The sequence below is a fragment of the Thermobia domestica genome, chromosome 8 (genome assembly GCF_964235325.1).
Source record: "Thermobia domestica chromosome 8, izTheDome1.hap1.1, whole genome shotgun sequence".
In the NCBI taxonomy this organism is placed as follows: Eukaryota; Metazoa; Arthropoda; class Insecta; order Zygentoma; family Lepismatidae; genus Thermobia; species Thermobia domestica.
Window position 1 is genome coordinate 244,552,586 of NC_137461.1, and position 13,391 is coordinate 244,565,976.

General features: G+C 38.0%; 1 protein-coding gene across 1 annotated transcript in view; it reads left to right on the plus strand.

Moving 5' to 3' along the window:
* Nucleotides 1–916: 916 nt before the first annotated feature.
* LOC145693516 (protein takeout-like) overlaps nt 917–13,391 on the plus strand; it is a 76,580-nt gene continuing 64,105 nt past the window's right edge. The window contains exons 1-2 of the mRNA XM_081769586.1: nt 917–1,181; nt 12,718–12,813. Of these exons, the coding sequence (XP_081625712.1) occupies nt 1,118–1,181; nt 12,718–12,813 (160 nt within the window). The 5' untranslated portion in view covers nt 917–1,117. The remainder of the gene's footprint in view (nt 1,182–12,717; nt 12,814–13,391) is intronic.

A 13,391-nucleotide genomic window follows, 5' to 3' on the forward strand; every position in this document is an offset into this window, starting at 1 on the left:
TTAAATAGCATTTATTTGGGTATCATTTTTTAAAAATAAATCTCATGTAAATGCATAACACTCATGAGAAAGTTCTCCAGAAGAAAAAAAAAAATCCTGAGAACAGGTTGCACTACAGATTATTCATTACTTCTTTGTATCCATTTCAAGTAATGGAGTGAAAATATTTCCAAAAAGTGTATTGTGTTGTAAAGTTGTTCTTTTTTGGGGGGAAGGGGTAATGGAAGGTATGCCGTATTCTCATGAGGAAAATATGGCAAGCTTACCTTTATCTCCAATTTTTCTCGTCAGTACCCCCTTCAGAATATTAGCGATCTTTTTTAAAATAGTTACATCAAGGCCAGTTCAGAACTTGCACTCACATAAACATTCTTGCACGTTGAAAACGTCTCGTTTTAGGCTATTCAAAATTATTGTCTGTCTTGTAAAAATTGTATGAATTATATCGTGGAAACCTGGGCAAAATTACAAGACAGCTATTGAAGCTTGCAATTGATTCATCTAGAATCGCAAACATTACCATTACAGTCAGTGTATAGCAAGAAACTAATTGAAGATGTTTTAGTAAGTCAATGTCCTGGAAGATACTGATTGTCTGCTGTTCATAATTATAAAGCCAGAATGTCTTCGGATGTAAACAATGGTAGTAGGATTAACTCCACCGAAGAAAAAGGGGTGGAAAGAAAAATATTCAACAATGTTGGGAAAAGACGGTTGTAATCAGAGGAAGGTAACAAAGACTCTTAACTTTGTGTTCGTGACGCTTATGCTAAAAATTGTTGTTATTTATTGTATCCACACGTGGTTATATAAGCGTTTCTTTTTCTTTCTTGAACTGCCTATATTTCTTGTTTTTCTTTCTTTCTTTAAGGACTGGATTCGTGCTTGATCAAGGACTTAGCATACAGACAAACAGCAGCAGAGAGCGCAGGGGGAAAGGACCATTAAAGAAAAATGGAGTGGGAGAAGTATTAGGGGTCATGCATTCAATGTCGAAGGAGTGAAGCGAGAGATTTACACCTTTCATCAGTCACAAGCTTGGAGCTATACCGGCAGTATTACCTGCGATCTTGAAGGAACAACGTTCTTCTTGTTTCATTGCCATTTTGACATCGTGATGAGATTCGCTGTAGTTTTAGCTCTTTTTAGCACGTGTATCGTGCTTGGACAAGCTAAAATATGTAAGTAACATCTACCATAATTTATTTTTGATATAACAGATATAAAAACAACTAAAGTTTTCAAACTACCATAGTTCACCAAGGGCAGTTGTTACAAAATCTAGTTTTTGAGGAGAAACACAAAACGAAATAAAGGTGTGAATTTCTTAATGAATATTCTCCTTTTTACAACTGGAACAATTTTGAAACAAGTAGGCCTGGCACCTTAAGAGCTAGATGCACTGAGAGGCAGTGGCGGATCCAAAAGGTAAAAACTGGGGAGTCAGCCAGACTATGATATAGGTATATCGTGAATTTAAGGCCGCGGTGGCTCAGTGGTAGAGCGTTCACCTCTGGTGCATGGGTGTCCTTGGTTTAATCCCAGCTCGCGCCAAGTGAACTTTGTGGTGGACAAACAGCATGTGCGTGGGTTTCCTCGGGGTTCTTCTGTTTCTTCCGACTTTCTTCATTCAACCATTTCATTCATTTCTCATCATCACCGTCTCCTTTAGCCTAGCCGGCATAAAAGTGGGACGTAAAACTTAAAGATTTAATTCTTATTAATATCATGAGTTTACTATTAACTTTCAAAAATATATAAATAATAGCTTAAATTAGTATTGTCATTCAAAACAGGGGAGCTAGGTCCCCCGGGCCCGGGCTAAATCTGCTGAGAGGCCTCTGCAAATACTTAGTAATATAGTGTAAAAAAGTGAAATGACTCCAAAATTGACATCCACCTGTAGTACATTAAGGTAGGTATTTTTGAATTAATATTTTGACCCCCCCCCCTAAAAGTTATTTTAAGATGTGAGATCGAAGGTGTGTGCAGAGTAGTGTCATTTTAGATTTTGCCAAGACTCCATGGATCGAAGTTTACATTTTATATTAGTGTATTAGCGTAAAATATATTAGAAAGCAAGTGTTCCCCAAACTCAGGGGGAGAGATCAACTGCTAATAATGCCCCTGGTGTCAACTTAAACAGGTATTTCTGGTCCTACGATAAATCTTACAAGGACAGTTATTCACTGCAGTAATACAGGGGCATGTGGCTCAATGGCAGAGAACTTACCTGTGGTGTGTGGGGTCCTTGGATCAATCCCCAGTCAAGTAAGTTTGCAGTGGACAACATCGCATCTGTAGTTTTCTCCGGGTACTTACATTACTTCCCACATTATCCAGTGGTGCCCACCCCCCCTCATGTCCATGACGCACCCCCCTCAATTGTCTGTCCGTAGGTGTTCTTCCATAAAAAAAAATCTTTTCGATTAATTTTTACACCCCCTCAAACATATTTATATAGATTTTTAACCCCCCAAATATTTCAATGACACAGTTTGCGTCATAGCCCCCCCTTGTGGGCACCCCTGCATTATCATTCCACTGACATTTCCGTCATCATGCACTTGCCTCAATATCCGTCTTCCTTAGCCTAGAGGGCATAATCGACGTAATCGTGGGATGTTAAACTGAGATATTTCATTTCATTTTAGTGAAATTGTCCAGCTAATCGTTTTTGTAGTTTGCTGACAAGAATTGAAGATCTTTATGAATTCAAACTTCACGATAGCTGAGATTTAGTGCACCTACAAATTAGGGGAATTATAAGTTCAAACTTGAAAGAAAATCATAGCTTAGGAATGTATCTTTGCTTGGACAGTGAATATTCTCATGAAAGATTTTTTTTTTTTTTAAATTTTCAATTGCAATTTTGAAATTTCTTCACTCTAGTATTTCAGTATTACTGTCCATACTCTTAATAAATGATTTGAGAATATTTCATAATTCAGTGGCGAATTTAGGCTTCCTTACATCTCATGTATAGTTTCCAGCTCATTCATTATTTTCGAAATAGGCCTAATATATTTCTGTAAAGTCTGAGACCCTTGAAATTGAGGGATACAGGACATAACAAATATTTTAAATGAATTTAAAGTATACGATTTAAAGTATACCTTTTAGGTTAAAGGAGACGGATGATTCATGTAAGTGAATGATTGCAAAAGCAAATTTTTGTTCTTTACCACAAGGATACCCGTAGGCCAGCGGAGAGGGCCAAATGTTTTAAAATTTAGCCCGATACTCTTCTAGGCGTTCCGTCATTACACTTCAAAGATTTAAATGGTAAGAAGGTATAACGCCGTGTACTATTGATTTCTTAGAAATTTATGAAGTATTTTCCGAATAAAACCTTTGAAAGTGAGATAGCTGGCCATGCTTCTTTCAACAAGTCTAAACTATGTGAATCTTACAAGGGAACCTTCCGAAAATGATAGTTGCAGTGAAAGATGTGGCCTATGCCAATTGAAAGAGCTGTAACAGAGATGAGCATTCCCAAAAAATTAGCTGCCCATAGCAATAGGTTCAAGAAATATAAGGGATGGAAGTTCGGGAAACAGCAAGGTTGGACAAGGGGGAAAAGTGCAAATACCGCAAAAAAAGGGGGGCACGGCAAAATACAATGCTGACAAGTGATGTATAGAAAGAGACTTGCCATAATAGGGAACAAATGAAGGCCACCAGTGGGGTTAACAGTGTTGCCAACTGCAATGAAAAGTGTATGTTTTGCAAAGAGCACTATATGTAGTGAGTGCAATATTCAGTGTCATGTAGAACATAAGATATGACGTGTATAATCAGTGGTACAATCTAACAATAGAAAATAGAAAAAACAGAAGTACGAAAAATACGGAAAAGACGAAGTTGGCCATAATGCGCCACATTTGATCACGAGCTGTGCATATTAGAATGAACAAAACAAGAAGCACCGACTATGCAGGAAACCGACGTACCTAGAGTCGAAAAGAAAAACGAGTTCCAAAGTTGGCAGCACTGACCATGAAAATCCAGACAATTCTAATATAGTTAGGCCACTTGCTTCACAAAAAGAAAATTCCGGCAAGAGGCATTAGCCTTCGCATCATTTGCACATGCTCGTCCACATTGTATGTGCAATTGTTCGATGAGACAATGGTCCAAACAGAATATACATTTGCAGTGAGCACAGCGGAATACTGCCAATCCGTCATACATGGTACAATGATCGCCTGTGTATGTCTCGAAACAGTACTCTAGAGGTGTCGAAACCTTTGGTGGTCTTTCTATCACATATTCACACCAGTAGAAAGCAAACATAATCAAAGGCTTGATCTGCTGTGTGTTGCTGTCTGCAGTACTATCACCGCCTATATGATGTATCCAGAGTGTCCCACCTAACTCTGCGACTGAAATAGTTTCAAAGCGAAAAAAAAAAAAAAATGTGACACATCCAGTTGTGCAAGAATGTACCCATGTCAGCGGGAGAGAAACTTCTGTGAGACGCAAGTGCCCCCAAGTCCCCCATCATAGGGTCCGAGGGGCCAACTTCAAACTTTCAAATAGCACCATCGGTCGAGTTATATTTCTTTCGATAAATCATGGAATATGCAACAACGCATATCAGAAATATTTACTATATGGGATTTCAAAATGGCCGCCAAAAAATATCTGCTCGGTGACAAGAACAACGTGTATTTTTGGCGGCCAGTTTGGAACCCGTGCTTCATATGGCAAATGTTTCTTATAGGCGGTGTTGTATCTATCCAGAGAAATATCATCCGCCCCCTGTCCCCATTTGAAATGTTGCGGTTGACCCCTCGAGCCTTATGATGGAGATCCTGGGGACTTGCTTCTTACAAAGTTTTCTTGGCCCTCGACACGAGTACATTTCTGTGCAATTGGATTTGCAACATCTCTTTTCGCTTCGCAGCAATTTGAGATCACAATGTTCGATGCCATGTTAAGACACAACATATATTTGTGGTGGCCATTTTGAAAAACAGGCTTCATATAGCAAATGTTTCCTATATGTATTGTTGCACATTCCATGATCTATCGACAGAGGCACCACTCGGTTCCTGTTGCCATTTGAAAGTTTGAAGTTGGCTCCTGGGGCCCTATGATGGGGATCCTGGGGGCACTTGCTTCTCACAGACTTTTATCATCCCCTGACATTGGTACATTCCTGCACAACTGGATCCGTCACATTTTTGTTCGTTTCTCAAATCTTTCAGGTCACAAAGTTTGGTGAGACACCCTTGTATATTCCCACATACGACCCAACCATGACATAATGTTTACTTCTATTATAGGTTGTTGGCTCAAGCCAACCATTTCATGTTCCCCGACTTGGCATTGCCTCAATCACTCTAGCATGGATGCATTCCGAGTGATGCCTGTTGCCGGAATTTTCTTTTTGTGAAGCGAGTGGCCTAACTATATTAGACTTGTCTGGATGTTCATGGTCAGTGCTGCCAACTTTGGAACTCGTTTTCATTTTCGACTCTAGGTACGTCGGTTTCCTGCATAGTCGGTGCTTCTTGTTTTGTTCATTCTAATATGCACAGCTCGTGATCAAATGTGGCGCATTATGGCCAACTTCGTCTTTTCCGTATTTTTCGTACTTCTGTTTTTTCTATTTTCTTTTGTTAGATTGTACCACTGATTATACACGCCATATCTTATGTTCTACAGGACACTGGATATTGCACTCAATTCATATAGTGCTCTTTGCAAAACATACACTTTTCATTGCAGTTGGCAACACTGTTAACCCTACTGGTGGCCTCCATTTGTTCCCTATTGTGGTAAGCCTCTTTCTATACATCACTTGTCAGCATTGTATTTTGCCGTGCCCCCCTTTTTTTTGCGGTATTTGCACTTTTCCCCCTTGTCCAACCTTGCTGTTTCCCGAACTTCCACCCCTTATATTTCTTGAACCTATTGCTATGGGCAGCTAATTTTTTGGGAATGCTCATCTCTGTTACAGCTCTTTCAATTGGCATAGGCCATATCTTTCACTGCAACTATCATTTTCGGAAGGTTCCCTTGTTAGTCAAGAAGAAGAAAAATTTTAAGTGAAATACACGTAAATCTTCCCAAGAATTTGATTGTTTATTGTAGGCCTATCACTCAACTGTGAGAGACACTAGATTTGTTTGTTAGTTTATTGATTTTTTTTGTCTTTTTAGCAGCGAGGCTATATGAGATGTGGACCTCCTACAGGTTAAGGTGGAATCCGCAGAACCATAATCCGTTTAAGTTATTTATGTTATTTTACCGGTAATCAAACCCGGGACCACACGTTCAGGAGGATAGGAGGACGCGCTATCTACTAGACCAGCAGGGATAGAGCTGGGAGACGTTAGGAAGCTGTATCTATTTATAAGAGCCTGATCCCTCCAGGCCTATTTTATGTACGGTTTTGTTATTGAGAATAGGAAAACCAATAGTTAAGTTTTCCTTCATTAATATATATACAGGGTGTCTCTAAAGTCCCCTGACATAGTGTAACTCTGTTGTTATCAGAGTTACAACAAAATATAAGAGGGGAAACCGTCTCCAAATATGATGTTTTCAATCTAAAGTGAAGGATTTTTTTTTTAATTGGACCAGCTGTTTGAGCTGTACACTCTTTATGGGCCCGTTGGAAACGCAACGTTGCCATTTACCTGGGGTTTGGGGAGGGAAAGGTGGACAAATTTTTTAATAGTATGGTGAATGGGGGCATGTTTGAAATGTGGGCCGGTCATTGACACGTTAGAGTAAAAGACAGTAACTTTGATCCTTTATCTTGTGGGTTCACGTAAACGGCAACGTTTCATTTTCATTTAACATTGGGTGCATAAAGAGCGTACAGCGCATATGGCTATTCCGATTTAAAAAAAAAAAAAAATCCTGCACTTTAGATTGAAAACATCATATTTGGAGACGGTTTCCCCTTTTACATTTTGTTGTAACTCTGATAATAACAGTTACCCAGGGACTTTTGAGACACTCTGTATATATAATTATATCTACTTGGTAGGGATGCGTAAGAAACAAGTTTGCATGTGTCTCGTCTTAAAGAGGTATCGTGAAAGTGATGTCTCGACTCGACTCGGAAAGTATGTTTCTGTACACTTTCATCTGCCTGGATCTTCTTGTATCTCGTCATGAAAGTTCTTATCTCATTTAGTGGACAACCCTGATACTTTGCAAGTCCATGTACCAGTGGCGGATCCAGGGGAGGGAACCCATCCAAGAGTTTGGAGCTCTAAAAGTAGCTCTAAGTAGCAGTATTACAACCCACCGCCCCCCAGAAGTCCGTCCTGGATCCGCCCCTGCCATGTACTAATATGTGCCCCACTAAAGGAAGCTAATGAAGGACGACAGATCATGAAGATAATAGGAAAAAGAAGAAACAGCATGCTTGGCCATCTTATTCGGCACTGCGATTGGATCACCGTGCTGATAGAGGGAAAGGCAGAAGGAAAACCAGGAAGAGGAAGACTTAGGATAGAATATCTAGATGCAGTTACGAAGAAAAGGCCTCATCAAAGTATAAAACAGCTCTACCAAGTGAGAGAAAAGTTTTAAAGTTTCCTTGTCGCCCACCAACCTATGGTTGAGGTGAACAAGAAGACGTGGTCCAAGTGTAAACGCGCGTGCTTCCTGCGTTCACGTACTTCCTTCGGATACAAATCCGAGCAGTGGTTCTGATTCTACTTTAAATGGAAAGTCTCCTCTCGTATTGTTTAGTGCTTAAAAAGGAAGATTATCCCCGAAAAAGTAACCATATATTAATAGGGAACAAACAATAACGCAAGAGTTTATTTTGAAGGGGGGATTTAATATGAGGATAAATTATAACAAAATTTGTAAAACCATCCTTAAAATTAGTCTAAATTTACAACAAAATCGGGATTTCGAGGAAGGTTTCGGACCCCCAGGACCCACGCCGTGCGTAGCTACTTTCTTAATAGGGAATACAACTACGAATGTTTGATACTTTTTATACAGAGCTCAAGCTCAGAAACTAACGATTATAAAGGTGGGACTTCACATCATTGGGCTAATTGAAATATCTACAAATAGAGTCTACACAATGTGCAAATTAAGAAAAATTTTACACCCGCGCAATGTCATCAAGGAAAGTTGCTGGACAACAAACATTTTTCTTATATTTATGCTTCATAAGGAGCGGAAATCGCACTCTTCCTGCAGGGTGTACGTGAAAGAAATAGCAAGAGGCACAGTGGTTCAGTGGTAGAGGTTTCACCTGTGGTGTGTGGGGTCCATGGGTCGATTCCCGGCTAAGTAAGTTATATGATGGACAGCACCTTTTTGTGAGTTTTCTCTGGGACTTCCCTTTTCTCCCATATTTTCATTTCACCAATTTTCCCATCATAATTCACTTGTCTTAATTGTCTATCTCCCTTAGTCTAAAGAGCATAATCGTTGGACGGTGATCTTAAAGAAATAACGTAAATGTTTTCCAAAGTGAAAAAAAATGAAACTAAATCATTCAGTTTTGTGTCTCAGGTAATAGTGTGTAGTCCAAAGGAGACAGAAAACATAGGGACACGATATTGTCTACCACAAACTCATGGCGTAGGAAAGAACCAGGAGCTCTTTGCACCAGAGGTGAACGCTCTACCACTGAGCCACCGTGCCCCTCCCTCATTCTCCAATTAATTGTAGTTAATATCGTCATATTATATGATAATATTCGTTTTGATTTTCCAATTATACATGGATACGAGCTATTCATTGCCTATATCTGATTATTTGGTCTTTTACTTCATGGAAAGATTAAAACTGCGTCTTTCACTTACCTTCTGATGCTGCAATAGATTTATGAAATTATTACATTTCAACATATTCGAGAATTATTGACTTTACATACGGTCCATTACTCCTTGGAGTATACACATTTTTACAGACAAATAAATCACCGTAGTCATAGATCAGGAACATACAATAATCAACCCTGAACTAGGGCTGTACAATATTCATTGTTTATTATCGAAAATCGACATTGATATATTAAGCAACGTGACCGATGTATCGAATATCACAAAATATATAATATTGAAATTTCGCAATATTACCGTGATGGAAGATACCGATTGATTGGTCCTTAGCATTAAGGCGTTAGCTAAGTTTTTCCCTTATCTCGTAGCGATAAGGTTTTTTTTTTTTTTTTTTTCGATGTAACTTGTTTCAGATGCCGCTACTAAAATTAGGTCTAAAATAGAACTTTTACATCAGTATTTTTTAAAATGAAATTCAGAAGGGTTTGGGGTAAGTTTTAGGAAATAATTTTTTTTCTATCTTACCATGAATGGTAAGTTTGTAGTACACACGCGAAAGAAAGTACTTGACAGTTGAGAAATTTTCATTTGCCAATAATTCGGGAACAAATGAATTAATTTGGATCTTTTTGTTGCTATCCTTAGAAAAGTTATAAGTTGATAAGTCTATTGAAGAATACTTTCTTTCGTGACTGTACGTTCTTGGAAAATACTTCAAAACGAATCTGTCGGTGCATTTGCAATACTATTGATCTTCAGATGATTTGACCGCTCATTGACCACTGCCACACAACGGAGGATCAAACAATTTCATATTTACAAAACAGACATTCAACAGTAAATAAAAGGTAAGAGTCACCACGTTATAGTTCTCCCTCCATTTCGTACATTGGGGGTCACGGTGGCTCGTTGGTAGAGCGCTTAACTCTAGTGCGTGGGGTCCAAGTAAATTTGTGGTGGGCAATATCGTATCCGTGGGTTATCTCGGGGTACTGCCGTTTCCTTCCACATTTCATTCCACCAATTCTTACATCACGATTTTATGAACATTGACAGAAGAGAGGTGCCTTGATAATTATTATAATCAAGTTTGTCGTTTTTCTTGTGAATGGGAAGAAACATTATTGATTCTTTCTAGTTATGTGGCAATTCCTCCTTGTTCCAGGTAAGGATAATGAGTCTGTGTATCTTGTTCCACAATTTTCCCCTAACAGCTTAAATTAACTCAGCCAGAATTTCGTGCACGGCCGAAAATTTTCGCTTCTTTAATTTCTTTATAGCAATTTGCATCTCTGTGTGGTTTAACTTCTGGAATATACGGTTCTGCTGTGCGCATTTCTCTTTCTCCAAGACCATTAGTTTTTGGTTGCTTGTTAAACAAATTATTAAAGAAATCTTTCCATCTTTTCAAAATGCTGCCTGTGTCAATTAGGGTTGTTCTGTCGGCTTTCTTTAACATATAAACACGAAGTTTATAGCCTTTCTTAAATTCAGTAACCTTTATGCAGGTTCCGAATATTTTCTTTCTTTTTTTATTTTTTTATTTTACAGTTCTATCATCTTCAAATTCATTAATTTTAGCTCTCAGAAAATCACGTTTCTTTGTTCTAAAAGTTTTGGAAGATTCGAGCCTAATGTACACGAAATTTTGTGCACTTATATCGTTCGGATTTTGTAGCTAACGCGGTTTTGTCTGTTCTCTCTTCTCTGCTAGTTTAGTGCATTCCTAGTCGAATCGTGATTTGTTCCTATGTATTTCCGCGTGCCCTAATTTTTTCTTTTGCTGAAATTTTAATGCTGTCCCTAATTTCAACCCAATTATCTTCAACACTAGTGCGTTTCGAATCTTCTAAAACCGAGATTAGATACTTCAATCCAGTACTCCCCTTTCGCCTGGTTCTCCTCTAATTCCTTTAAATTAAACCTCCCCTTTTCAGATATTGAATCTTTCCTTTAGTCAACGATAATCTTTCTCTTATTATCGTTGTTACTAGGTAGTGATCATTGTCACGGTCAGTTCCTCTAAATGGCCGAACATTAATTATACTAGACTGTCTTCTTGTTCTATATGTTAAAACATGGTCAATTTGATTGTTTCTCCATCTGATGAAGAAACTGATCTACAGATATCCAAAAATAACTTCTCAGTATGTAGGAGTCATGGAATATACCTGTATAAAGCCGTTGAAATTCCGAATGCGATTTTTTAGTAATTACCTTACTTTCTTCTAGCATCGCTCGAAAGTAAAAATAAAATTCTGGTCCGTTTCCGTCTTACGAGCTATTAAAAAAACAAAACAAAACAAAAAATTCAGTTTTGCATTCATCAAGTTAATGGAATTCAAACACAACTGTGTAAGTGTCAATAAACTACTCAGTATGCACTGAAGGTCATTCGTTAAAGCTGGCACATATGTCACTGTGTCAACAGTGATTAATTCTATTGTTAGCGAAAGGTAATTGAGCATTTTGTGAATGTTAATGATATGCGCTCTACATAACATACCCATTTTTATAGGCTGTAGTATTATATGGAACACGTGCTGCGAAAAATATCCTAAGAAAGTGGAAAAGTTTGATGAATTTTATAGACGAGAAGATATACTCATGGCTGTAAATAGATTTGTTTACATAGGAAAGGCGAGAAACCAAACAGCAAATACAGGATCAACCAGTTTTTTGTTGTTGTTGTTGTTGTTATTGTTTGTTTATTATTTATTACGTCGTGAGATCGCAGCTAACCAGGTATTTGCTCTCCAATGATTAAGAGAACATACATTTAGTAACAGACCGGAATTCAATTCTTCGTCAGATTTCTCTTGGTTCCATTTCCCTAATTTCTTATATAACTTCCAGGGTGATTCAGGGACGTCTCATGGCTGTGTCAGGCCCCCGAACTAAGGGTTCCCCACATCAAGGAGAAAATAAAATGAAATAAATCTTTGAGTTTTACGTCGCACGATAAACCTTTTTACGTGCGTGTACAGAGTCTTTTCAATTGTCATTTGTGTTACTAATATTTTTCCTTGTGCATGAATTGCTATACTGTGCTATATCTTCCATATCAATGTTATGCAGCGCTGGCAACACTGCGGTCCGGATGGCAACCCTGATTATGATCTTTCTTCGTCCTTGATGCCCTTGTTATGTTTATTTTCTTTCTTTTGGTTGACTTGCAAGAAATTATCTTTTCCCGTCATTCCTGACTTTCTTCAATTTTGCGGACATTCAATGTTTCCTCTTTCCTCGCTCCGCTCCCTATGGCCCTTAGCACCTTAAATTTCTCTGTTCTCCATATCTTTTCATACTCAATCAGATGGCGTATGTCTGCATCTGATTTGCGCGACAACCATATGGTCCCTTACTTGTCAGTTTTGTATCACAGTTGGTAAAGTATTTCCACTCACCTCACCACTTTATTTTTTATGTATACGTGTCGTAAAACCGAAGGTATATTTTTCATTGAAATAGGAGGGCGCAGTGGCAAAACGCTTACTTCTGATGAGTGAAATCGCTTGTTCAACTTCCAGCCAAGTAAGTTTCTGATGGTCATCATCGTGGGTTCTCTTAGGGTACTCCCGTTTTCTCTCACATTCTCATTCCACAAGTTATTACATCATCATTCACTTGTCTTAAATATTCCTTTCCATTAGCCTAATGGGTATCACTCATGGAACATTAAACTAAAAGTTTTCGTTACATTAAAATAGTTGGTACCTATATTATACTGATATTTGTATTCAGAATTGAAAACGGGTCAGGGAGCGTCTTTATTTATGCATCTGGAATTTAATAAGTAATCTAATCTTACCAAAATAGTAGAGTAGACAGACAGTGTGAGGATGGAATAATAATAAGCTTGAGGTAATAATAATAATTCATCAACATTGTTTGCAGTTTAATGTGCAGCTATGTCTTACACAATATTATTACGTCTTTACAGCTGACTACACAACAATATGCGATGCATCAGATCCAAAGTTTAATGATTGTGCAAAGACATCTGCTGAAGCTATGATAGACCGAATGAAAGCAAATGGTAAGTATAATAAATAATTTTATTTGTTTCTAAATAATCTAAAGGTTTTTTTTTTTGTTGTTGTTGTTGGTGTCATATTTTAATTTAAATATTTCACTCAATCCTTGGCGATAGCTCCGTATTTGGATCCGATATTCAAATATACTTTTACGTCTCATCAGGCACGTAGCAGAAATTTACGGGGTCTGCAAATTCAGTTTAAAGATAAATTATATAAAATTTTATAAAATCACCCATAAAATTAGTGTAAATTTATAGAAAAGTCAGAATTTCGGGAGTAAGTAGGTGATGACCTCCAGGAGCCACCCTCGGTCTGTGCTTCTTTATCTAGGAGTCATATCTAGGAGATATATCATTCCGTTTTTCCTTCATGTAAATCAGCACTCAAACCAGAAATACTAGGATATTTCCAACTACTTCCAATTTTACGTATGGAGATGGTATGTTTCCTTCAAATGCTGAATCGATTATTAGAAACCATTCGTCGTTATATATTACCATTTCTGTTCTGTTGGAATGAACGTTCAAACTAGAAATTGTGTTCTACCACTTTCGATTTGAGCAGATGATGAACCCAA